The sequence below is a fragment of the Geotrypetes seraphini genome, chromosome 11, assembly GCF_902459505.1.
Source record: "Geotrypetes seraphini chromosome 11, aGeoSer1.1, whole genome shotgun sequence".
Taxonomy (NCBI): Eukaryota; Metazoa; Chordata; class Amphibia; order Gymnophiona; family Dermophiidae; genus Geotrypetes; species Geotrypetes seraphini.
This window is the reverse complement of record NC_047094.1, coordinates 103,538,596-103,566,437: the sequence shown is the minus strand read 5'-3', so window position 1 is coordinate 103,566,437 and position 27,842 is coordinate 103,538,596. Positions and strand designations below refer to the sequence as shown.

The 27,842-nt window shown below is 44.7% G+C and overlaps 2 protein-coding genes across 4 annotated transcripts in view; one reads left to right on the top strand and one right to left on the bottom strand.

Moving 5' to 3' along the window:
- The window catches only part of RTF2 (replication termination factor 2), a 90,423-nt gene that overhangs the window by 15,229 nt on the left and 47,352 nt on the right, over positions 1 to 27,842 (top strand). The window lies entirely within an intron of this gene.
- LOC117369329 (beta-1,3-galactosyl-O-glycosyl-glycoprotein beta-1,6-N-acetylglucosaminyltransferase 7-like) overlaps positions 18,191 to 27,842 on the bottom strand; it is a 33,421-nt gene continuing 23,769 nt past the window's right edge. For both annotated transcript variants that reach the window (XM_033963767.1, XM_033963768.1), the window contains one exon: positions 18,191 to 18,848. In XM_033963767.1, the coding sequence (XP_033819658.1) occupies positions 18,622 to 18,848 (227 nt within the window). In that variant the 3' untranslated portion in view covers positions 18,191 to 18,621. The remainder of the gene's footprint in view (positions 18,849 to 27,842) is intronic.

Here is a 27,842-nt window from a genome sequence, read left to right as displayed (position 1 = left end):
CTTTTTGAGAATTCCCCTGACCTGTCCATGCTCCTCTCATGCTCACACCTCTTTTTGGAGTGCGCAGTATAAGATTTGGGTGCCCAGGCTTATAGAATAGCACACACAGCCAGATGTATACTGTCACAACCACTCCCAGGCAAACAGTTCTCAGAGTGCTTATGCCAGTAATCGGAAAGAGAAACCCTTACGCTACCCAGGGTTTCATTGGAGACCTGGGAGTGTCCCTTGAAATGACTCTGCCAGACAGCCTCACCAGAACTTTTATAACTCAGAACTTTATTGCAAATCAGAGCAAAGACAAAAAGTTCAACCTGTTAACATTAAAATACAGTTCACACAAAAAGTTTGTTTTGTTAGAATTCTCCCAAAAGAAATGGTATCGGTTCAATCATCAATAACACCCAAAATTATTCCTTAACTTTTCCACCTGCTCAGACAGGCTTTCGTGTTCGCCGGTGCTGCACACACCACTTGTAGGGGCACTGCTTCTTCAAGCAACACAAATAAAAACTCCAAAAGGTAAATTTCACCATTCACAGTTCATTCTTTCACATCCATTTACTTCCTAGGTATTTTCCTCCTGGAAGTAAACTCCCAAAGTTTTCCACTTTCTGACAATGCGTTCCAGAGCTTAACTATTCTCTTAAGTGAAAAAATGTTTCCTCCAAAAAATATTTCCTATTCAAAAGAACAAGTGGGTCCTTTGAACAGACTGGTTTAATGATCATTTTTTTAAATCATGATTTATGATGTTTGTAGGCTTCCTTATCTCTGGTTACTTAAACTGGAATCTGACCATAATAGCATGATCCTTGAAAGATCATGGCCCAAGACTGAATCTTTTTTTATTTTTTAATCTTTATTAGTTTCAAAAACAAAGTGCAATAGAACATATGAACAAATGATACAATAATCAGCACTTATATCTAACAAATAATAATATAATTACATATCACCCCCCCCTGGATGTGTGTAAAATTCATTCAGAAATCATAGGCTTATACTAGAGATCAATTCTCTTTTATTTTGTTATAGTGGCTCAATTGTTCCAAATGCATTCGCTCATATTTATAAACTTGGCATAGGGTTTCCCACCAAAAGATATAATTTAGTCTATCCCAATTTTTCCAGTTTTTTAGAATTAGCTGCATAGACACTCCTGTCATAACCAAAAGTAATCTATTCTTACTTGCATTAATTGGAAAAAAGGAGGCTCAGGGGAGATATGATAGAGACCTTCAAGATCATGAGGGGCATAGAGAGGGTGGATAGGGACAGATTCTTCAGGCTGAAGGGGACAACAGGTACGAGGGGGCATTCGGAGAAACTGAAGGGAGATAGGTTCAAAACAAATGCAAGGAAGTTTTTTTTCACGCAAAGGGTCGTGGACACTTGGAATGCGCTACCGGAGGAAGTGATCAGGCAGAGTACGGTACAGGGATTCAAACAGGGATTGGACGAATTCCTGAGGGATAAAGGGATCGTGGGATACTGAGGGAGGAGCTGGGATGTAACACAAGTATAGAAAGCTAATAAGTACTCTAAAAAGCTATCCTTAATAAAAACCCAACTTCGTGCTGTAGAAAGGAAATGGCGCTCTTCCAAAAACCCCACCAACCTCCAAAAATTTAAGGACACTTCTCTCTACTATAAAAATGAAATTATTCAGGCAAAAAAATCTTACTACAACAACAAAATCCAAAAGGCCACAAATACTTCCGTTCTCTTTAATATTCTAAAATCAGTTAACCCGGAAAAAAACAAAAACACATCAAAGCAAAAATCAATATTAACATCACAAGAACTAGCAGACTATTTCTGCCAAAAGATATCAAAAATAAGACAAACATTCTCGACCAACTTCTTCTATTCTTGAAAATATTTCCACAAATAACTTTATTCCAACTGCCAAATGTACAAATTTCAAAATTCCAACTTTAAACGACATTGAAAGACATCTTAAGTCAATCAACCTAAAAGGTTCTCCTATAGAACTTATTCCGCCGTTCTATCTAAAGAAATATTTCCCTTCTTTTGGTCCATTTATTCTATCACTCATACAAAAAAGTTTTGCTTCTGCTACCGTGCCTACCACTTGGAAAATCTCTACTGTTACACCAATATTAAAAAATTTCAAATCCAGTCAAGATGATTCTTCTAATTACCGTCCCATTTCAAACTTACCATTCCTAATGAAATTGACTGAAAAACTAGTTTTTGAACAGCTTTCAGAATTCATCGAATCCTCTAACGCATTACATCCCAACCAAACAGGCTTTAGAAAACATCACAGCACTGAATATTCTATGATCGGTCTCGTTACAAATATTCATTACTTTCTTGACCATCATAAATCTGTAGCACTCTTTTCTCTAGACCTATCCGCAGCTTTCGATACCATAGATCATGAAATTCTTCTCAATCGTTTGCAATCACTAGGGATAGAGGACCAAGTCTTACAGTGGCTAACATCTTTTCTATCTAATCGTACCTCGAGAGTAAAATTCAATGAGTGCAATTCTGAAAACTTCTCTTCATCTTTTGGAGTTCCACAAGGATCAATATTATCCCCCCTTCTATTCAACATTTTTCTATCCCCACTTATCACTATGTCACAGTCATTAGGATTCACAACTTTTTCATACGCTGACGACATTCAGCTACTGCACCCTTTCAACCCAGAAAACATAGAAGAAATAAAAAATATCAATGACAAATTAGAAAAAATGAAAAACTGGTTAAAAAATAACAAACTGGCTTTAAACACCCAAAAAACAAAAACTATGCTTTTCACTTGGAAAGGAGATATATCTCAAAAAATACCATTCATACTTGATAATACTCCTCTAGAATCGGTATCTAAGCTGAAAATCCTCGGTGTAATAATCGATGTTGATCTAACTTTTCACGAACATATCAGCGCAATAGTTAAATCCTGCTTTTACAGATTACGGCTCTTACGTTCAATTTCCACTTTTCTGGATGCAAAATCACTCAATATCTTGGTTCACTCTCTTATTATCTCAAAACTGGACTATTGCAACTCTCTTCTAATTAACATAACCCAAAAAGAAAATAGACGTCTCCAAATCATTCAAAATACAGCAGTCAAGTTAATCTACAATGCTAAGAAATTTGACCATGTTACCCCCTTACTAATCAAATCACACTGGCTTCCAATAACCCATCGAATTACTTTTAAAATTTTATTTTTGGTTTACAAAACATTGAGCTTCAATGAACCTCAACATATTGCAAAAATGATTGTCCCACACAAATCTTCTCGTTCTTTAAGATCCTCTTCATTAAACTTGCTCTCAGTCCCTTCGTTAAGAATCATAGGCACAAGACGTAACGATATATTCTCCGTGAAAGCCCCTAAACTGTGGAACTCCCTTCCAAATTTTATCAAAAACGAAACAGACCTCGTAGCGTTTAAGAAAATTTTAAAAACATATTTATTCCAAGACGCATTTGACTTATGAAACAAAGTCTCTTTAGATTACCATATTCATTCTTTTTTATCTTAACCAAATATTACCCAATGTGGTTTACCCTTTGATGTCAAAATCTAACAGATAACAAAATTGTAACTTCTTCCCTTCTTTCCCACCCTTCCTGTTCGTCCTCCTCTGTCTGTCTTTTATGCGATCTTTGTCAATTAAATGTATGTCTGTCATTTAAGTGATTTTTGTAAACTAAATGTATTACCACACTCTGATGGTTTTTAAACTGTACATCGCTTAGATATTGTTATAAGCGATTCATCAAATAAAGGTTAAACTTGAAACTTAAACTTGAAACTATAGAAACCCAACCAGGTCATGCATGCGCAAGACCAGAGGGTTAGGACTTCGATGGGAAGATAGGACTTCAATGAGAAACCAAGGTGGCAAGGGAGCCCCTTCTGGTGATTCAGACAGGTCGTGACCTGTTTGGGCCGCCGCGGGAGCGGACTGCCGGGCAGGATGGACCTATGGTCTGATCCGGCGGAGGCACTGCTTATGTTCTTATGGACTCTTAGGTTTTAACAGAGTCCCGAATAAAATACTGTGTCGTATGACAATGAAATTGAAGCTTCCAATATCATATTGATTTTACCCCATATAGACTTCCAAAAATTGAGAATCAAGAGACAATAGAATAACAAATGATCCAGTGTCCTTATTTCAAGATGACAGTGCCAGCATCTGTTAGATTTTGAACTATTTAATTTTTGCAAACGAGCAGGGGTCCAAAAAATCCTATATAACAGAAAAAAACAAGTTTTTCTCATATATGCTGACGCTGTACGTCTTATCCTACAAGTCCAAATCCATGGCCATTGAGTAGCAGAAATAGGTTGCTTTGTCTCAATGTTCCAAATGTCCCTCCCTTAAGCTTGTTTTGGGGTTTTTATTCAAGTATTCCGATATTAATTTATACCACTTGGCGGCCTGATGTCCTAGCAAATCTGTCTGGAATCATAGGCCCGGCAAGCTATACTGATTATTTAAATTTTGCCAATCAGGGAACCCCTTCTGAATGGCCTACTTCAACTGCAACCACTTATACGTTTGAGACTTTGCAAAGCCAAATGATTGTTGCAGTTGTGAAAAATCAAGCATTTTCCCATTTGATAACACATCATCTAAAGTACCGTATTTTAATGCATATAACGCGCATACGTGTATAACGCTTATAGCGCGCGGGAACACAGCATGTATGTAAACAAATTTCCATATAGCGCGCACACGCATATACCGCGCATGCTGCTCATTGAAGTAAAACCTCCTCCTGCCTTGCCGCTCGCAGTTCTCCTGCCTTTCAGCCCCGAATTCTCCTGCCTTGCCACTCGGAGTTCTCCTGCCTTTCAGCCCCGAATTCTCCTGCCTTTCAGCCCCAAATTCTCCTGCCTTGCCGCCCCGACTCTCCTCTCGCCGCCCTGCCCTCTGCCCCGAATCGCCGCCCTGCTCCTGTCTTGCTGCCCTGACTCTCCTGCCCTTCCCCCGCAGTGTGAGCCCATGGTTTTAACCCGCGAATTTAAAGCAAGTTAAAACCACGGGCTCGTGAAGTATTAATAAAGAAAAAAAGAAAAAGCAGCTCGTAGCTCTGTAAGCATGCGCAGACCATCTACAGACAAAGAAGATGGTCTGAGCATGCTTGCGCTCAGTTGTCTGCGCCAGGTTGTCGGTGCGCCTTTGTCGCAGCACGCTTTTGACCTGTCACCGTGCGGCGCGCTTTTGACCTGTCACCGTGGCGGGCCTTTGTCGCGGTGCACTTTTGATCTCCGTGGCCGTGTCCCCCTCATCCCGTTCTGTTGTCTATCTGGCCTTGTAATTGGCCCAGTGACCCATTGAATAGTATTTTGCGTATACAACAGCATCCCAGCCATTGGGTAAGCCTATAAAAAAGATCATTAGTGCTGCATGTAGAGCCCACATTTTAATTTCGATCTCTTCAGATTGGTATTGTGCATTTATCTAGTAGAGTTTATCGATTAAATTTAAATTTACCGGTAAAGTTTTTTCTAAAATGCCATAATGCCAGGAATGAGACGAAAGTCATATACAACGGACTTTAAGCTTAAAGTCGTTGCGAAAGCTGAGGAAATAGGCAACCGGGCCGCAGTGAGAGAGTTCGATGGTGGAGAAACATCGGTGCGTGAATGGAGAAAAGATAAGAAGGAACTGGAGAAATGCAATCCGCAAAAATGGGCATGTCGTGGGGCCAAACCAAAATGGCCTCAGCTGGAGGATGACTTGAAGCAGTGGATTCTGGGGAGAAGGGAGCAAAATCAATCAGTCTCTACAGTTGCAATTCAGATGAAGGCAAAACTACTTGCCAATGGAAGAGGAATACCTGACTTCAAAGCTGGCTTCACATGGATCTCGAAATTTGTGAAAAGGAACGGACTATCGGTTCGAATGAAAACAACTGTTGGCCAGCGACTTCAGGATGACTGGCAGCAAAAATTGATCTATTTCCGTGACTTTGTCGCCAAAGAAATATCTGAACTTGGCATCACTGCAAAGGACGTCATCAACATGGATGAAATTCCAATGGCATTCGACATTCCAGCGACAAGAACCGTAGCCCCCACAGGTACTAAATCTGTTGCCATCACCACAACTGGGCATGAAAGAGCGTGTTTTACAGTAGTTCTTGGTTGCTCAGCTAGCGGGGTTAAGTTAAAGCCCATGGTCATTTTCAAAACGGGTCACTATGCCCCGTGAAAAACTGCCCACCAGTGTGGTTGTGCACTGCAACAAGAAGGGATGGATGGACTGCGACGTAATGAGATTGTGGGTAATGAGATTAGGGCTAATTTTTGATGCCATGGCTGCCCACAAAGAAAAAAATGTTCAGGCCTACATTAATTCTACTGGTGCCCACATCGCTGTGATACCTGGAGGCCTGACGTGTAAGCTGCAGCCACTTGACATCGCAGTGAATCATCCATTCAAGACTTTTGTTAGAAAGGAGTGGGAGGAGTGGATGCAGAGCGGTGCGCACGAGTACACACCCAAGGGGCGGCTGAAGCGGGCAACTTTCACAGAAGTCTGCAAGTGGGTGGCTTCAGCATGGGATAAAATAACACCAGATACTATTAGAAAACGGATTTAGAAAAGCGGGCATTGTTTATGAAACCAGTGATACTAATGCAGCGGAAGAAGGCAACAACACGGATATCAGCGATGATGATGACGACAATGACGATATCACTTCGGAAATAAATGAGGATGGTCTGCAGGCCGTGCTCACTTTATTTAATGACGATGATGACAATTCGGATTTTGATGGATTCAACAATTCAGATGACTGTGATGATGATGACTGAATAAACCAGTAAACTTTGTTTATTTACAACTTTACCGTAATTACGGTAACTATTTAGATTATTTTGTCCTCGATACTTCGTTTGATCTAGATTAAATGTTATAGTAAACTTTATAAGAATGAACATGTGATTTCTGTTCTTGTTGCTGAATTCATACTCACTAACTCGAGGGCTCTTGATCTAGATTAAATGTTATACGGTAGTTTATAAGAATGAACAGATTTTTCTTTTGACGTTTTTGGTTGGAGGGTGTGTGAATGGTGCGTGAGTTCTCCTATGTCTGGTTGAGGTGGATTGAATTATTTAGCTGAAGAAATTACGGTAGTTAACCCCTCCCCCCCCCATTCCACACACATTACGGTAATTCTCTTCCATTTTTGTTCCCATTATAAAAAACACTGATAAGTTCCCAGAAAAAAAATACATTAAAATAAGAAGTGAAAACAAAGGCCCCTACAGATGAGAACATAAGAATAGCCTAACTGGGTCAGACCAATGGTCCATCATGCCCAGTAGCCCATTCTCATGGTAGCTACCGTAATCCAGGTCACTAGTACCTGGTCAAAACCCAAAGAGTAGCAACATTCCATGCTACCGATCCAGGGCAAACAGATACCGGTACTTCCCCCATGTCTTAATAACAGACTATGGACTTTTCCTCCAGGAATTTGTCCAAACCTTTCTTAAAATCAGCAATGCTATCTGCTTTTACCATAATTTCTGGCCACTTCATTTTTAAGCTTAGATCTTTCCTTCCAAACAGAGACCTTGCTAGATGTCAAATACAGAAAGAACAAGGTAACTTCACAAGGACTTAGCTGTGCAGGAAATGTGAATCTCCTCATACACCCACCATATAGTGCAAAAATGTGCAAAGGTCTGGGGTTTTTTTTCGATCACTACATAGCCTAATGCCACACAAGCAGCGCTGTTACAAACATATTCTGAAGGTCAATGCTAAGGTTAACAAAGTTTCCTTCCTTGGACCACAAGGAGATACTGACAAACCACTGGAAGAGATCCCAAAACAACTATCCAGGCACAACACCTAAAGACCCACTCGGTGTGTGAACCAGTTGAGTGGAGTGGACTAACTGGGAGGTGGAAATGGGCCCGGAGTTTGCTTAGCAGAATTTCCCAGACCACCTCTTCCTCTCAACACATTGACACGCTGCTGCCACCACCACCACCACCACTAGGAACACCTCGGGTAGGCCAGCAATGCTTATAAACTTTATAAAACACATTATTATATTTTCTTATAAAGCACATATTTTAACTGAACTCTCTGACATTCACAAAAATAGAAGGAAGAAAAGTTTCCATTTCCTGCTGTCTCATGTCCCCGGCCTATACAATATTTTTCTTCTGCAGACCCTTCAAAAGTCTGACCAAATCCTCGTTTCATTTGCATTATAAAGTACTGAGGATGCCATCTCTCCCCAATCCCAGGTCCTAAAGTCTAAGACAGTAGCGCAAACTAGTGCTGCCCGATTCAGGAAAAAAAATTTCGATTCAGCCTATTGAATTGGTTTTTCGATTCGATTTTCCTGCCCAATTGGGTGGTTTTTTGTTTTGTTTTTTTTCAAACATCCTGGTGGGTTTATTTTATAGCTTTTTCACCCCCTTTGGCTTCTCCTAACCACACTGGCGCTGTGGTGTAAATAAAATAAAGAAACAAAAAGGACTTTTTCTCTCTCTGTTAATTCCTAGCTCACATTTGCGGTCTAACACCAGCTCTGGTAGGATACACTTTTCAAATCTGACATATTGTAATCACAAAACAGGAAATAAAATTACCGGTAGTTTTTCTACCTTTTGTTGTCTGGTTATTTTTCAAATCTTGTTGCTCCAAGGCTCTGGTTGTCTTCTGATAACTTGCTTTTCAGGGTCTCCTTTCTTTCTTCTTTCTGCATGCTAACCATCCATCTGCCATCTCTGTCCTCCCTTTCCGTTTCCCTTCCCTCCCCAGGAGGTCTGGCATCTTTCCTTTTTTCGTCTCCCTCCACAGATCCATCTTTTCTTAACTACCCATTCATCCAGCATCTCTCCCTCCTTCCCCTTGAAGGCGTTCCTGCCTGTTCCCCCCCCTTGAAAGCCTATCCCTCCTTGAAGTCCTGTCCCCCCCCTTGAAGGCCTGTCCCTCCCTTGAAGGCCTGCCTGCCTGTCCCCCTTGAAGGCCCGCCCGCCCCACCCTGAAAGCCTGATGCCCCACCACAAAGGACCGTTCGCCCCCCCACCCCGAAGGACTGCCCGCCCCCCCACCCTGAAGGACCGCTCGCACCCCCACCCCAACGTCCGATTCATCCCCTAGCCCCCCCCCCCCGCACCGTTTGCGGTGGAGAAGCAGCCTGCCGTGGGTTCGCGATGCCAGAGAAGAGGCGAGACCGCAGCGGAGGAAGCAGCGCAGGGCTCGCTGGCATCGCGATCCCACGGCAGGCTGCTTCTCCACCGCAAACGGTGCGGGGAGGCTGGGGGATGAATTGGACGTCGGGGGGGGGAACCAGCAATGTAAAAAACAAATTGTATAACGCGCTCACGGATATAATGCGCATGGTTATGCGCGGTTTGTAAAATCAAGTATAGCACGTGCGTTATATTTATGAAAATACGGTACATATACCTTCCTTCAGCCAGTGCTTCCAGAGGATCTTAGACTCGCCTATTTGAATCTTTTAATTTAAATTAATTGCTTTAAAAAAAAAAAAGTTTAGACTGTTTGTCTGGCTGCTACATCTTTTGCTGTACCCTGGTTTTGTGGTAGAAGAGTGGATACAGAAAAAAAAAAACCTGGGACCTGAAATTCTGAGCAAAGTGGTCCCAGGTGATACATTGATACAACTCCTAGTCCAGGTTGCTAAGCAGAAGATCAGCAAATAAGCTCCTAGGAGAAGTTGTTATCAAGCACTCGGGACAGAAAGGTTTGTTTATGTTAACATACTCCATTAACCAGGTTTCCCCAGAGTGTTACTAGATACAGAGTCAAGACTCAGCTTCCATCCTGAAATTAGAGGACCTGGAGTCTGGAATCAGTTCTATATGTCTGTTGGTAGACAGAGATCTGCTGATCTGCCTGACCTTTTAGCAAATTGTAGAAATGTCATCAAAGTGACCCCAGCCTTCAGTTGTGAACCAAAATCACTGGAGGGGTGGTATTCCTCTTTTAAAGCAGACCAATAATCAGGCCAGAGAAAATCATTAGGAGGAAATTGTTTAGATCACACATTTTCTATCAACTCTAATCTCTCTTGAATCCAGCTTGGAGAGTGGTGCTGTGCAACACATCATGACCCTTAAGGGATCTTCAGATTTAGGATCACTTTACAGATATGAGTGTTTGTATTTATACTGTCAGGCGGGCTTTCTTGCATTTTGATCCAAAAATCACATTAAAATAACATGTACTGATAAAGGATGTCACATTCTGGCAATGAGGTAATGTAGGTTGTGCATTTGTGTTTTTGCGTTTATATATCAAAGGTGTCTTAAGAATGAGACTGGAAGCTATCTACTGTCCTAAACAAAGCAGCTGGAATTGTTCACTACCCTCTTATTATTCTTGAAACAGAACTGAAGGTTGTTGCCAGCATCATTGTGTTTCTTAAAGTTTAGGGCATGCCCTCCCTCTCTTCCTGTTACCGTATTTTCACGCATATAACGCGCATACGTGTATAACACGCATACGTGTATAGCGCGAGAGTCCAAACCATTTGTGTAAAAAATTTTTTTATATAGCACGCACACGCGTATACCGCGCATGCTGCTATAACCTACTCCCGCTTACTCCCTCTTCTGGCCTGCGAACTGGCATCCTCCCCCCCCGCTCGCGTCACACCCCCTCCCCCGCGATCCTACATCCCCCCCCCAGCACCGCAAAGACATCGGTCGCTTACCTGATTGGGCACCAGCACCAATGCACAGGACGTGCCAGTGCCCGAAGATCCTCCCTCGTTGGGCTGGGCTGGGCTGGGCTGGGCTGGGAGGTGCGAGGGAGATCCTCCCTCTTCCCTGTGCCGGGCTGGACTGGGCTTTGAGCATTTGCGCATGCTCAAAGCCTTCTGGTCTCGCTCTCTCCAAGATTCTGAATCTGAAAATCTTGGAGAGAGCGAGACCAGAAGACTTTGAGCATGCGCAAATGCTCAAAGCCCAGTCCAGCCCGGCACAGGGAAGAGGGAGGATCTCCCTCGCACCGCCCAGCCCAGCCCAGCCCAGCCCAACGAGGGAGGATCTTCGGGCACTGGCACGTCCTGTGCATTGGTGCTGGTGCCGGTGCCCAATCGGGTAAGCGAGCGATATCTTTGCGGTGCTGGGGGGGGGGGGGTGTAGGATCGCGGGGGAGGGGGGGTGATGCGAGCGGGGGGGAGGATGCCGGTTCGCAGAGGGGATGCCGGATCGCACTGAAAAAAAAAATTTGTATAACGTGCTCACACATATAACGTGCATGGTTATACTCGGTTTGTAAAATCGTGTATAACGCGTGCGTTATATGCGTGAAAATATGGTAAACACTTTAGAAGATGAGTTTAAGTCACACACATAGATGCTTATAAAATTGCATAACTGATAGGCACATAAAATAATGTACGTACAGCCTGTACATGTATAATTTTACTGGATCTGAGTGATGGCATTCCTGGGTGCAGGGCTAAGAAGGGTTTGTATTTATGCTCCTACTATGGGCGTGAGGAGGGGGAGAACACATTTTTGCACATAAATTAATCCTGCAAATTTGTGCATAGCCAAGAATAGGTGTAGATAATTTTTGCCTAAATTTCATGGAGTAATTTTCAAAATGAAAGTATGCTTTCTTGTGCTTCTGATTCCAAAATTTGCCAGTACTTGTACAGGGAGGATGATTTACACACTGCTCATGTGTATGCTTACAGGATGTGCCTCTCTTCGCAAGAGGCATGTCCTGTAGACAGTCAGCTGATGCCAGCATCTCTCCTCTTCCCCAGTTTACTGCGGCACACCTGAAATCTCAGGAGACACACATAGTAACATAGTAACATAGTAGATGACGGCAGATAAAGACCCGAATGGTCCATCCAGTCTGCCCAAGCTGATTCAATTTAAATTTTATTTTATTTTTTTAATTTTTTCTTCTTAGCTATTTCTGGGCAAGAATCCAAAGCTTTACCCGGTACTGTGCTTGAGTTCCAACTGCCGAAATCTCTGTTTGCGATACACTACATTAGATACACTACATTAGATACAGATAGGGCAGCGTCTATGCAGTGGTCATCAGGGAGTCTCTGTGCTGCAGTCTGTGAGAGATTTCATATTGTTTTCCTTAAGCTTATATATTTTTCTTTTGCCAAAGTCTAACAATAATAAGAATAACTTTATTTTTGTATACCGCAATACCATAACAGCTCTATGCGGTTCACAATAAAGAAACAACTGACAAACAGCGAAGTTACAAATGATATAGAAAATACAGTGGTGTGAATTATGAAGATACAAATTTATCAAAAATCTAGGTCTTTACTGATTTTTCTGAAGGGCTGGTAAGAAAAAGCTTTCAAAATACAGTGGTACCTCGGTTTACGAGTGCACCAGTTTGCGAGTGTTTTGCAAGACGAGCAAAACATTCGCAAACTTGGTGCCTCGTAAACCGAGCTTGCCTCGCTGTATGAGCGCCCCCCCCTGCGATCCGGCATCCCCCCGCTCGCGTTGCCCCCCCTCCACCGCAATCCTACTCCCCACCCCCGAGCAGTCAATGACACCCTTTACCCGACTTGGCACCAGTGCCGGTGCCTGAAGATCCTCCCTCTTCTGGCGCAGCTGGGTGGTGCGTCGGAGATCCTCCTTCTTCTGGTCTGGGCTGGGCTGGACTGGCTTTGAGCATTTGCGCATGCTCAAAGCCTTCTGGTCTTACTCTCTCCGAGATTGGGAGCGAGACCAGAAGGATGTCATTGACTGCTCGGAGGGGAGAAGTAGGATCGCGGTGGAGGGGGAGCAACGCGAGCGGGGGGGATGCCGGATCGCAGGGGGGGGGGTTGGAACAGCGTTGGATTCCTCAAGGGGGGGAGAATGGAGCAGCGCCGGTAGCCTCGGGGGGGGGAGGAGGTGGAACCAATCAAAGCAGTTTCCCTTACTTCCTATGGGGAAACTTGCTTGGATATACGAGCAATTTGGTTTACGAGCATGCTTCTGGAACTAATTATGCTCGTAAACCAAGGTTCCACTGTAGTTTCACTTTAACCAGTTGCTCATTTTACCAGCCTGAAAAGAAAGGGTTCTATCTAAAAATCTCTTATAAAGATAACCTTTCAATGAAGGAAAAGAGAACAAATGGGATCTCCGGGTACATTGCTTCCCCTGAAAATTTAGTCCCATCTGCATCATTGCCCCATTGCCTTTTTTTTGTGGTGTCTTGTCCAGGTTCTGTGGCCTTGTTATGTCCTCCTGCTTCTCCGTTTTCAAGTCAGTCAGAACCAGCCTCTGCTGGGTTTTGGCGCCAATATTCTATTGCATCTGCTTATGAATCTTCCCTGATTTATAATCACTCCTTCCATCTAGGCCAGACACAGACTGCCGCGTGAGCCCTGAATCTGGCTACTGTATGTTGTCATTGTATCCCCTTTTTTTCCCCTGCCCCTTACCCCCACTGACACTACCTTCACAGCATCCCCTGCCATGGCTGGCCTGGAAAATTGAAGCTGTATCTCTTGCATGAGAGCGCACAGTACTGCCACGGGGCTGGTAACCCTCCTGCTCCATTTGCTCTTCAGGAGTAATTAGGATTGCCTCCTTTGTGATTCTTCATTTGTAACTGCCTAGGGCAGGGGTGGGCAACTCTGGTCCTCGAGGGCCGGAATCCAGTTGGGTTTTCAGGATTTCCCCAATGAATATGCATTGAAAGCCGTGCTTGCAAATAGATTTCATGCCTATTCATTGGGGAAATCCTGCAAACCCAACTGGATTCCAGCCCTCGAGGACTGGAGTTGCCTACCCCTGGCCTAGGGGGGTTGTCATTGTTTTTATGTTCCCTCCCTTCTAACTGTCCCAGTGATAGGCACAGGCTGCATGCAGTTACATCTGGTACCAGCAGGGGAGCACTGTTGAATCAATCACTAGGTGTCGCCCTTGAGTGATGTCTGGAATTCCCTCACTCCTTGGGGCACAATAGATACTTCTACAGTTTTCTTGCAAGCACCTACAGATAAGGGCATCAAATGCTATGTCCTTTGTGGTGGTGAAAAATGCAGCTATAGCCCAGCAGAGCTGCTTCCAGAATAACAATATAACACTATTTTCCTTACCCATGCTCCATTTGAAGGTGCACCTTCACATGAATAGCAAATATATGAATAAATAAGGAAGAACTGATCATTTTTTTTGGATGGGGGGGGGGGGGGTTTCTCTGGGTCCACACATTCCCACAGATATGTGTCCTGTCTGTGTGTTTATTAGCAGGTTGATTGGAAATTCTGGTTTTACCTGATGATTGTTTTTTAAAAGACAGAAGATCAAGCCATTTCTGTTTTAAAATATTTCAAAAGGGATAGTTACTGAACCTTTGTTAGAATTATTACTGTGCTGTTTGTGACAAGCGTGTGCATTTGTCAACAAAATTATCATATTATAAACCGAGGAAACCTTTTCTCCCAAAAAAGGAGGAAAACAAGGTTGACTCAGATATAAACTGGGGTGTTTATATTCAGCTGCCCTGCCCTGCTCTGCACCCAGCCCCCGTGCTTCACTCCCCTTTCTGCCCTGCCAGCCTCTGCACCCTGTCCCCCCTCTCTCCTGATGCCTTGCAGGCCTCTACTTGGCCTGCCGTAAGCCCTGGTGGACCGGGACAGGAGGGATCCCTCCCACCTCCTGTCCCGGCTGACTCTAACAACTCTCACCTTCCTCCCGCCTCCCCGATTAATAAAATGTGTACCTTTAATATCCCGGGTGGTTCAGCACTGAACCGGGGCAGGAGCGATCTTTCTATGCTCCTGCTCCTTGCAGAGCCGCTATCTGAATGGCTGCCGCGAGTTCTCACAGCAACCTCATAAGACCATGACCTCGCAGCAACCATTCAGATAGCGGCTCTGCAAGGAGCAGGAGCATAGAAAGATCGTTCCTGCCCCGGTTCAGCGCTGAACCACCTGAGATATTAAAGGTACACTTTTTACTAATTGAGGAGGTGGGAGGGAGGTGAGAGAGTCAGCCGAGTTAGGAGGGGGGGATCCCTTTTGTCCCAGCCCACTGCTGGACCATCGGGGCTTACCGTAGGCCCGTTGGAGGCCTGCAACAGGTCTGGAAAGGGAGCGGGTGAGCACTGACCTAGATATAAACAGAGACCCCCATTTGGGTGCATTTTTTTGGCCCCAAAATCTAGGTTTATATTCAAATATATACGGTATTATGGCAGAATTAATCTTAACAGTAGTGCTATACACCCTCCTGCAGGCGAAAACCAGGTTACCCAGAACTAATATAGATATTCTTCTGTGTGCGTATCGTGGTTTGTTTGTTGATGATAGATGTCATATACCTGGAGTGTGGTACAAGTATCTATTTACCTGCAAGAAAATTGTAAACATTACAAACTTCTCAGCATTCTGAATGCTTTATGTGAGCTTTGTTGAAAGGAAGGTTTCTTTGTTCTACCTTGGATAAAAATAATTGTACTGAAACTGGACCTGGTTTATTAGGAGTTTGTCTTCCATTTGTATTTAAGACTAGACCATGTACTGTATATCATTCATAAAACTAGAGCGCTTTCTGCTTCCCCTCAAAATGGGTGACTAATTTGCTGTTTATCTTTGGACAGATGGTTTCTGTCTGTTTTGTTTTTTGGTAAAATAGTTACCTTTATTAAGACAGCTGTTTTCACAAGGAAAATGTTAATCCATTAGTATTACCTATGGCACATATGTCAAACACAAGGCTTGCGGGCCGAATCCAGCCCACTTGGATGTTTTATGTGGCCTGTGGCAATGCTCCCAGAACGTCCCCTTCTTATGGCCCAGCATGTCTTCCTCCAGCACCGGTCCAATGTCATTGTCACGTTGCAAAATCTGCCAGCCACTGCAGTGATTCAGCAACATTGTCCGCAGCTCCCCTTCTTGCTTTTCGTCTGCTGTGGTCCACCCAGGCGGAAACAGGAAGTTGCGTCATTGGAGACAGACCATGGCAGATGGAAAGCAGGAATGGTAGCCGAGGACAAAGATGCTGAATCACTGCCGAGGCCAGCAGATTTTGCAGCGTGACGGCAACATCGGACCAGCATGGGAGGGAAGACATGCTGGGCCGTGAAAAGGGGAAGTTCCAGGAACATTCCCGTGGGCCACTTTTTAGCATGACAGTGACATCGGACCACGCGGAGAGAAGGGGGAGAACATGCTGGGCTGAGGAAGCCTCCTGGACTGACTGGTTCTTCGTTTTTTGTTTTCTTAAGTAGGAATGGGGAGGGTATTAAAAGCAGTGCCAGATTGGGTGTGGGGGGAGAACCTATGGGTCCAGAAACAGAGGACAGAGAGAGAGAGATGGTGGGCAATGTTTTGAGAAGGGAGAGAAGTTGAACCTGTGGTGCTGTGGAGGAAGAGGGAAAGAGAGACTTGAAGGGAGAACTGTTAGGAAGAGAGAGGGAGAAATGGTAGACCTGGGGGAAGGCAGGGAGGCAGACAGGGGGAGAGATAGGATGGGGGGCAGTTGGGAAGAGAAAGGGAGAGAAGTTGGATCTGGGGTTGGAAGGGAAAGAGAAATGTTAGGCCTGGGGGGTGGAAGGGAAAGAGAGATGCAGCATTTCTTTTTTTCCCCTTCCATCTCATTGTTCAGCATCAAGGGGGGAGGGAAGAAGAACAACAGAAAAGGAAGGGAGCAAAACGTTGGACCATGGGGAGAGAGGAGGAGAGATGTGGTAATGGGGTGTAGATAGAAGGAAATAGGAGGCTGGGAAAGGAGGGAAACGAGAGAGCTAGGGACTGAAAAGAGATGGAGAATTGAGAGGTAGCCAAAAATTAAAAAAGAAGGGTGAGAAAGGGCAAGATTTGAGTGGACAAAGACAAAAAAGAAAAAGTTAAGAAAGCTGAATGGGAAAAATCAATACGTTGGAGGGAATGAAAGAAGAATAAAGAGGAGAAAAAATGGGCAGCAGACACTGGAAAGAAAATTAGTGAGAAACTGGGACCAAGATGATGGAAAAACAAAATGACCAGACAACAAAAGGTAGAAAAAATAATTTTATTTTCTATTTTGTGATTACAATATGTCAGATTTGAAATGTGTATCCTATTAGAGCAGGTGTTAGACGACAATTGTGAGCTAGCACCTAAAAGAGAGAGGAACAATCTCTCTTTTTTATTATTTATTTATTTTATTTACACCACAGAGCTGGCATGGAGTTGGAGAGGTTGTAACCCTATACTTGTACTAAGACTATGGGGTCCTTTTATTAAGGTGTGCTAACCAATTTAGCACATGCTAAATGCTAAGATGCTCATAGGAATATAATGGATGCCTTAGCATTTAGCTAAATTGGTTAGCACATTGTTCTTCAACCGCCGGTCCACAGTGCGATCGATGCGGTGTTATCTTCGAGCCAGCTCCCTCTTCCTCACTGATTCAGTGCACAAAGCCACAGGCAGTGGCTCCTACACGTGTCCTGCGCCTGAACTGGAAGCCTTCTCTCTGACGTTGCAACGTCAGAGGGAAGGCTTCCAGTTGAGGCACGGGACGTGCAAGGTGCAATTAGTATTATTATGGGGGTGGGGTTTGGGGTGGACATTGGGTAGAGACTTAGCCCAGTGTCCTTCAACCGCCGGTCCACGGACCGATGCCGGTCCACAGAATAATTTTTTTTATTTCTGCTGGTCCATAGGTGTACAAAAGTTTAAAAACACTGGGTTAGCACACCTTAATAAAAGGACCCCTAAGTATCTTAATAAAAAATTTGGCCCGCGACTTAGCCTGTGTTTTAGATTTCAGCCCCTTATGTGATTGAATTTGACACCTCTGACCCATGGAGTGATTTCATTGTGCTTAGTAAGTCGTCTTTTCTCTTCTTGCATTGGAAACATTGGGCTAGATTCACTAAGCAAACCAATAGTGTACCGATCGGTTTGCGAGCCCTTAGTGACCAGATTTCCCTCCTGCAGTATTCACTAACCTGTGTAGCGATCCGCTTCCGGTGTGCGCATGCAGATGAGGGGAACTGCATGCAAAATAGGCAGGGACGTGATTCACTAAACTTTTTTTCGATCGGACTGGGCTCGCAAAAAGCGACTGCTCAGGGCCAGTCGCTGAAGCCCTTTGCGACTGCCCTGCCTTCTGCCGCCCTGCTTTCTAACCTGTCAGCCCCATCTCCTGCAGCCCCGAACGAGCCTGCCTGCCTCGATCTCTCCTGCCTGCTCGCCCCGACTCTCCTGCTCTCTGCCGCCCTTCCCCGCAGTGCAAGCCCGTGGTTTTAAAGCTGGGCTGCACGCCGCAGTGCAGCACCAGCTTTAAACCCACAGGCTCGCACTGAAGGGAAGGAGGGAAGAGGCTGCCGCCACCGCCGCATAGGAGCAGGAAAGTCAGACCCCGAAGTTTAAAGTAAAAAAAAAAAGTTGCGGCTAGGACGGGTCTGCGCATGCGCGATCCATGCAAGCAGATGGGGGAGTTCCTCCGATCGCCCCATCTGCATATTTTAGGTTAGTGAATTCGTCGGACCTGCCTGAATTGGAAATGGATTGTTCCGATTTGGGCAGGTTAGTGAATCTAGCCCATTATTTGCTATCCTCAAGCTTCAGGGATTGCCAATTCAGTAAATAACAAAACAGTACAATAAGTTATTTTTCATCTGGAATGCCTCTGATTCATACATTGAGCTTCATATTAAAATAGTTATCCAGCTGAAAGTGCCAGTGTGCTTCCAGGGGGACCTCTGCTTGCTGCAGTACTTTTAATCTAAATCGTCTTTCTAAGCACTCCATTACAAGAGGGTACTTGCTAAACTCAAACTTATTGGCAAATAAATGTGGCGATTCAATGATCCATTGTAAATCCCCAAGTCCATATACACAGACGTCACGAATGTAATGACCTGCAGAGAGAGAGAGAGAGATTTAAATATTTAACTTAATTTGCTTATATTTGGCTATCTTTACACGTCTGACAGTCTAACTAGATTGATCTGCAAAGAAGCCAAATCTAAATTATAGATTCATCAAATGGAAGAATACTGGGGCATCTGCCTGTTGTTTTTGACTTACCAGACGACAGTATTGTCAAGATTTGGACATGGAGGAAGCTGTGAAAACGTAGTGTTAAAACAAGATATGGTGGGGCACAACAGTTACCATATTTTTAAGCATAAAACATGCACATTATACAAACTAGAGAATGACACGGTGACAAAATTCATCACCGTTCCCTTCCCTGCGGGAAACCATCTTCATGTCATTCTTTAAGGAGAGAGGGAAGAATCGGAGTATGAATGGCCACAACCACTGACCCGCAAGCTTTGCTCTGAAGAATGCTGGTGTAGAAGGACTGAGGTTGAAACAGACACTACAGAATGACAATCTCTGGTATCCAGAGCAGATATTGTGATGTCATAATGCCTCATTCCACCAGTGCCTAAGAGCCAATCACATCAGTGATGTCACAATGGCTTCATTATCCTTGGCTCACATAAGAATCAGAGTATGAATGGCCACAACCATTGACCCGCAAGCTGTGCTTTGAAGAATACTGGCGTAGAAGGACTGAGGTTGAAATAGACACTAGAAAATGACATGGGTTTATTTCTCGCGGTTATCCGCGGGGACGGGAATGGTGATGAATTTTGTCACCGTGTCATTCTCTAATACAAACCATGCTTACCCCCTGTGCCCTACACCATTGTATTTTACTAAGAAGCGCTAATTGCAAAATTAGCATCTGTGTTCTTCAGGGGTTTTCTTTTTAGACTTTTTATAGGTTTCCTGTATTTAATAACACCTGTCAAAACTTGTGTTCTTGGAATGTCCCAGATTCAGTAAATGACGCCCAAATTTGCGTGATTGGAAAAAAGTTGACGCAGTTACAGCTCATTCCCAAGCCCAAATTTGGGTGTAAATGCCGGCAACCAATTCTTTGGTCTAGGAATGGTGGCGTTCTATAACTCTGCGTGAAATATTTGGAATTCTCCCTGCCCACAACAATAGCAACAATATATTGTTTCTATAGCACTACCAGATGCACATTGTACATGCAAGAGACAGTCCCTTCTCAGAAGAGCTTACAATCTAATTATGGCCCAAATTCACTAACCTTCCAAACCATGTGCCCGAGGCACCTCAGCCAGTCAGTGCCTTAGGTCCCTTCCCGTGCATCAGATGATGCGCCGGGGTGGGGGGCCTAAGGCTGCTATTGCACATCGGTGGCCCAGGGAGCAGGAGGACTTTCCTCTTGCTCCCGAAGATCGGCTAGGAGCAGGAGGGTCCGGGCACCCTCCTGCTCCCGAAGATGGAGGAAGCCTTATCAGAAGGAGCAGGAGGGACCGGACACCCCTCCTGCTCCCAACTATTTTAAAGGTACCAGGGTGGGTGGGCTGGGCCCAACTGCCTGGGCCGACCAGGGGTGGGCCGGGGTAGAAGGTCTAGGAGCAAAATATCTGTGCCATGTAAAAAATGAATAAAAAAGGACAGGCAGGCCTGTCAAAAAACCTGTAGACCTGACGGTAACTCAGTTACTGACAGGTCTGAGCAGTCGGGTTTGCTAATAGTAAACCCGATTCAAAATAGCTAAGCAATTGTTAGTGAATCAATCGCTTGGCTATTTTAAATGGGGTTTTGCTAATTTGCGTGGGAAGATCACTACAGGCTTTAGTGAATGGGGTTGGAGGGAAATTTGGTCGCAAAGGGCTCGCAAACCGATCGGTTTGCTTAGTGAATTTGGGCCTATGACAGACACACAGGACAAAAAGATAGTCAGAACAAGTGCTCATTTAGGGAATTAGAGGGGGGGCTGATGAGGTAGAATCGCATAGGACAAAGGGGAGTCTGAAAGTGCTCATGAAGGGAATTAGAGGGGGTTGAAGAGGTGGTAGGGGGGTCTTTTGAGGGGATGATATATAGATATGTTGGTAGGGTTAGGATTTAAATGCAGCTTCAAATAAGTTGATTTTCGGTGTAGATTTGAATACAGATCCTGATGTAACGAGCAAGGTAGGAGGGACAGAGATGGGAGCTGGCAGTAGAGGAGAAGGGTACCGATAGAAGGGACTTCTCTGATGAACAGAGTTCCCAGGGGAATATAGGGACCAATAAGAGAGGGGAGAGAATGAGGAGCTGCAGAGCGAGTATATGTCAGAGGAGTTTGGTTTGTATGCGGAGTCGGACAGGAAGCTAGTGAAGCAACCTCAGGAGAGGTGTAATGTGGGTATAACGATCCTGGCGGAATAAGAGGCACGCAACAGCATTAGTGGCAGACCCGCAAGAAGCACATTGCAGTAATCCAGACGAGAGCGTGGATGGGGGGGTCTTGGCAGCGTGCTCAGAAAGGACAGGGCTGATTTAGATTTTGAGTTCCACGGCAGTGTTTCCCAGAAGAGGTGCTGTGAGAGGACTTGCAGAGACAGAGAGATCTTTGCCAGTAAGAATTTGTTGGGAAATTGCTTGTAAACTTGAGGAAAGGTAGACTTAAATTTAAACAGGTAAACTCGGGGACTTTGTTTTAAGTACTATGCTTACTTAGAAAGGGAGTTTAAGGGATAGTTTTTTCTTAGCATAGAAAATCTCTGTTACCGTTCATATGCTAGCATTTAAGGAGGCTTATTTTAAATTTGTTATAGTATCAGTATTCAGCCCAGCTAATAGGCACAGGAAGCCTCAGTTTGGACTTTTATTCCCTCCCTCCCACCCATCCCTGACCTGATATAAAATGTATAGACAGACCCTTGAACCAATTTAGAAGTCTACAAAGTTAGGGCTTCTCTATTAGCAAGTAATTAGCAGTTAGAAATACAGGCTACCAGATCCTTAGAGGTGAATCTACCAATAACATTACAAAATAATAATAAAAATTAAATTTTACCATAGCCTAGCATTTAACTAGCAGTCTTAGGGGACCTTAGTGTACATATTCCCACTCCCTTAACAATTTAACAAAGAAATTACCAATATTAAGATGCAGGCAGCAGTCCAGCAGCGAGATGGGGACTATCCAGTGTATTACCCTAAATGTCACATGTTTGATTATCTCCCAGTTGTGTATTTAGTGCAAAGAGCTCCTAGCACCCAGGGACCAGGTCCAATCTTTACAGGCTAGAGGAGCAGACTTGGAGGAGCAGAGGGAAACAGAGAGGTACATAGTGGAGTCATTGTAGAGAGAGGTCCCACCTGCAGTCTGTCAGCTTGTGTGCTGCCATGCAGGAGAAAGGTCTCCTGAAAGGACCTGACCTCCAGGGGATGCTATATCCTCTCACATTAAGAATGTGTCTCCAGGGGCTTTTGCCCAGGAGAGAAGAGTTAGGATGGCCGTTATAGTGAGAGATTTCGATCAATAGGAATGTAGATTGCTGAATGGCTGGTGGACATGAGAATCACTTGGTTATTTTCCTGCCTGGTGCAAAGATGGCGGACCTCACATGTTGCCTTAAGATTTTAGACGGTGCTGGGGAGGAGTTTGCTGTTTTGGTGGATGTCAGTACCAATGACATAAACATAGAAACATAGAAATAGACGTCAGATAAGGGCCACGGCCCATCTAGTCTGCCCACCCCAATGACCCTCCCCTACCTTTCTCTGTGAATAGATCCCACGTGTCTATCCCATTTGGCCTTAAAATCAGGCATGCTGCTGGCCTCAATAACCTGAAGTGGAAGACTATTCCAGCGATCAACCACCCTTTCAGTGAAAAATAATTTCCTGGTGTCCCCGTGCAGTTTCCCACCCCTGATTTTCCACGGATGCCCCCTTGTTGCCGCGGGACCCTTGAAAAAGAAGATATCTTCTTCCACCTCGATGCAGCCCGTGAGATACTTGAATGTCTCGATCATGTCACCCCTCTCTCTGCGTTCCTCGAGTGAGTACAGCTGCAACTTATCCAGCCGTTCCTCGTACGGGACATAGGGAAATGTGGTTCTGGAAGCCAATTTAGGCTCTTGGGTAGGAAGCTAAAAATCTAGAACCTCCATGGTAGCATTTTCAGACGGGCTCCCCATTCCACATGCAGGACCCAAGAGACAGGCAGAGCTCCGAAGTGTCAATTCAAGGATGAGGCGATGGTGTAGAGAGGAAAGTCTTAGATTTGTTAGGAACATTCTGGGGAAGAGGAGCCTATTCCAGAAAGAAGTGCACCTTAACCAAGGTCGGACCAGGCTGCTGGTATCCACCTTTAAAAAGAAGGTAGAGCAGCTTTTAAGCTAGAAACTGGGGGAAGGCTGACAGTTGCTCAAAAGAGCAAGGTATCTTTAAAAGATGTCATAACCTGATATCAAAGTTTCAATAGACGATAGTAGTCTTGGATCAATGTTCCCTCTAAGCTGAGCACATGAGCGATCGCTCACTATTTTCAGTGGCGTCGCTCATACGTTTTCTCCTGTCACTCACTCGAGGGCGGGTGAAGGTGAGAGGAAGCAGCGGCGGCGGCGGCCTTAGTGTATTTTAAAGTTGAAAGATGCAGCGGCGGCTCCTCTCAAGATCCCCGACTGCATCGGACTTCCGACGCACGTGGGGATTCATGAGAGGAGCCGCTGCCACGTCTTCAGTGGCGTACCAAGGGGGGGGGGGCGGTCCGCCCCGGCTGTGCACCCCCCCTAAGGCTGCAGTCAGAGAGGAAGTTCGGGCCAGCCAATCGCTGCCTGGCTGGGCGGAACTTCCTCTCCGACGGCAGAATTGACGTCGGGGGAATGCTGGTCGGTCCGATGGGAAGCAGAGAGACCTTGGGGCAGCCGCGATGGTGGCTTTGGGGCCTGTTTCCCCCGATGGTGGCAGCAGTGGCTTTGTGGAGGGTAGGGAGAAAGAAAGAAAGAAAGGGGGCAGGCAGGGAGACAGAAGGGAAACAGAAAAAAATAAAGGGGGCATCAAGAGAGAAAAAAGAAAGAAAGGGCAGGGAGAGAGGAAGAAAAAGTTAGGGGAGGGAATGAGGTCTGGAGGAGAGGAAGCATACAGGCTGAAAGAAGGGAAGAAAGATTGAATGCACAGTCAGAAGATGAAAGTGCAACCAGAGACTCATGAAATCACCAGACAAGGTAGGAAAAATGATTTTATTTTAAATTTAGTGATCAAAATGTGTCTGAATTTATATATGCTGTCTATATTTTGCACTATGGCCCCCTTTTACTAAACCGCAATAGTGTTTTTTAGCGCAGGGAGCCTATGAGCGTCGAGAGCAGCGCTGGGCATTTAGCGCAGTTCCCTGTGCTAAAAAACTGTTATTGTGGTTTAATAAAAAGGGAGGGGGGTATATTTGTCTATTTTTGTATGATTGTTACTGAGGTGACCTCTTTGAAAAAACTGCCTTGACTTCTTTGAAAAAAACCCAGAATAGGAATGATAATTAACATTTTCTCAGCGTATAGTGTGCTTTGTGTTTTTTAATTTTATTTTTGGTAAATCATTTTGACTTGGTCATTTTAAAGTAGCTCGCAAGCCCAAAAAGTTTAGGCACCCCTGAGCTAGAGCGTTGAAGCTGTGTATTTCTATTTTATCCCCCCTTTTACAAAACTGTGGAGCGTTTTTTAGCGCCAGCCGTGGTGGTAGCAGCTCTGGTGCTCAGAATTCTATGAGCGTCAGAGCTGTTACCACCGTGGCTAAAATCCACACTACAGTTTTGTAAAAGGGGGAGGGGTTAGTTTGTGATGACATATTCCATACTAGGCGAAGGTGTTTTCTGTGTTCTGTGTGTTCGAAAGACATGGTTTTCTGTTAGGATTGACGGTGTAGGATTGATCTGTGCTGGTCTGGCTTGTTTAGTTTTACAATGGGTGTATTGATGTACTGCTCACTGCAATATGTAAGATGCTGCCTTTTCCTAGGTACTCATGTGTGACGTGTGGCTTGTTACTAAAAATCATGTTTTTCGTACAGATGGGAGGGGGGCAGTGTTCCCTCTAAGCGGGCGGGTGTTGTGAGCAAACTTTTTTCACCGTGAGCCAAAAATATCGGGCGCCAGCAAGTTATGAGCCAACTCGCCCGATTCTCCTCTCGCCGCCCTGCCATCTGCCGTACGCCTCTTCCGATCGTGCGCTGTGACGAGAAACGTGTGCGCTGCGATGTAATATTTTGTGCGCCAGCGCACGCCAGCGCAGCTTAGCGGGAACACTGGTTCAAATGGTTTTATTTATTTCCCCAAATTTATTTTTGTTATACGCATTGAAAATATTTGATATTGCGTTTAAATCAAAATCTCAATAAACTTGAAACGAGTGCCCGTGAGATTGTGGGAGGGTTAAATACTCAAAACTTAGAAGTTTTTGCTACGCCAGCTTTCTGGTATCTTTACATACAGTGGCGTACCTAGCATATGTAACATCCGGGGCCCATCATTTTTTGGCACCCCCCCCCCATCTGTAAGAAAAACATGATTTTTAGTAACAAACCACACGTCACACATGAGTACCTAGGAAAAGGCAGCATCTTACATATTGCAGTGAGCAGTACATCAATACACCCATTGTAAAACTAAACAAGCCAGACCAGCACAGATCAATCCTACACCGTCAATCCTAACAGAAAACCATGTCTTTCGAACACACAGAACACAGAAAACACCTTCGCCTAGTAAGGAATATGTAATCACAAACTAACCCCTCCCTCTTTTACAAAACTGTAGTGTGGATTTTAGCTACGGAGGTAACAGCTCTGATGCTCATAAAATTCTGAGCATCAGAGCTGCTACCACCAAGGCTGGTGCTAAAAACGCTTCACAGTTTTGTAAAAGGGGGGATAAAATAAAAATACATAGACAAAGGTTAAATTGAACCAGCAAGAAGCTGGACTCTGCATACAATGCTTCACAGAAACAGTGACACATGTCTCCTAAAGCAATAAATAAATAGAAATTTTTTTCTACCTTTGTCTTCTGTGGTTTCTCCTTTCCTCATCTTCTTGTAACTCTCTTCCTTCCATCCACTGTCTGCCGTCTCTCTTCCCCTATATGGCATCTTCTCTCCTTCTATGCCCCTTCCAGAAACTGTATGCCTCCCCCTTCCATCTCTCCTTTCACCCCATTGGTCTGGCATCTCTCTCCTCGCCTTCCCTCTCCCACACCTCTCCTCATAGTCTGGTATCTCCCCTTCCCTGATTCTCTGGCATCTCTCTCCTTTCCTTTTCTTCCATCTTTCGCTCCCCCTCCATGCTCTCACATCTCCCCCTTCCTTTTCCCTTAGACTGGCATACCTTCCTCCTACGCTCCAAGCCCTGGCATCTCCTTTAATTCCCTCCCTCATCTTCCTTCTCCCTCCAGCTGGGTACCGCAACACTCTTCCCTGCAGCTCTGCACTTCCCCACAATTGCCATGCTTCGGTTCCTCTTCTTCCTTCCTTCCTCCCCCCCCCCCCCCGCGGGATCCTGCGGCACCATCAACTCTTACTCCCTCTAATGTCGGCCCTGCAGCTCCAGACTTCCTCGCACCTTCTCCCCTCCCCCTTTGGATCGCTATTATTTTAAATGTTATAGCCGCGGAGCTGTATCCATCAGTGGAGATGTCTAACCTCGGCCTGCCCCGGAACTCTTACTGCAGCAGCCGCCCGTCTAGGCAGGAACAGGAAGTCACTGTTGCAGTAAGAGTTCCGGGGCAGGCCGAGGTTAGACATCTCCACTGATGGATACAGCTCCGCGGCTATAACATTTAAAATAATAGCGATCCAAAGGGGGAGGGGAGAAGGTGCGAGGAAGTCTGGAGCTGCAGGGCCGACATTAGAGGGAGTAAGAGTTGATGGTGCCGCAGGGTCCCGCGGGGGGGGGGGGGGGTGGAGGAAGGAAGGAAGAAGAGGAACCGAAGCATGGCAATTGTGGGGAAGTGCAATCCCCCCAATGCGTCCCCTTACCTTACCGACGCGTGTGTGCGCTGTGAAGAGAAACTTTGCGCTGCGATGTAATATTTTGTGCGCGAGCGCAGGCCAACGCAGCTTAGCGGGAACACTGGAGGGGGGGTGCCAAAAAATGATGGGCCCCGGGTGTTACATATGCTAGGTACGCCATTGTATGTAAAGATACCAGAAAGCTGGCGAAGCAAAAACTTTAAGTAAATTGTTATTCTTCTAAGTTTTGAGTATTTAACCCTCCCACAATCTCACGGGCACTCGTTTCAAGTTTCAAGTTTATTGAGATTTTGATTTAAACGCAATATCAAATATTTTCAATGCGTTTAACAAAAATAAATTTGGGGAAATAAATAAAACCATTTGAACAATAAACATACAAACATATCCTTAGATGATTAAAAATGCATAAAGAGTACAAGGATAAACTACATTTGTTTAAAAATGCGTCCTCCGCGCCTGCTCATAAATTTGTGGAATATGTAACTTGTCGCTCATGCATATTTTTTTTGTACACACCTCATCAATCCTTAGAGGGAACATTGGTCTTGGTGTCTTTAAATACAGAACAGATTCGATTTTAAAGAATGCAAATAATCACTGTTCACTGCTGAGCAAGTTGTAAATAAGAATGATAAACATTATTTCAAATGTCTTTGTGCAAATGCCAGAAGCCTAAGAAACAAGATGGGAGAGTTAGAATATGTGGCACTAAATGAAAAGATAGATATATAATAGGCATCTCTGAGAGCTGGTGGTAGAAATTCCATGTGTAAAGGGGATGCATGTGGGAAGGAGGAACCCGAACTATAACTACATGATATAGAGTTCTGTGTTAGGAGCCACCGCCCAGGAAAAGGATCTAGGTGTCATTGTTGATGATACGTTGACACCCTCAGCTCAGTGTGCAGCAGCGGCTAAGAAAGCAAATAAAATGTTAGGAATTATCAGAAAAGGAATAAAAAACAGAGGTGAGAATGTTATAATGCCCTTGTATCATTCCATGGTGTGGCCACACCTCGAATACTGTATCACTACATCTCAAAAATATGCAGTGGAATTAGAACA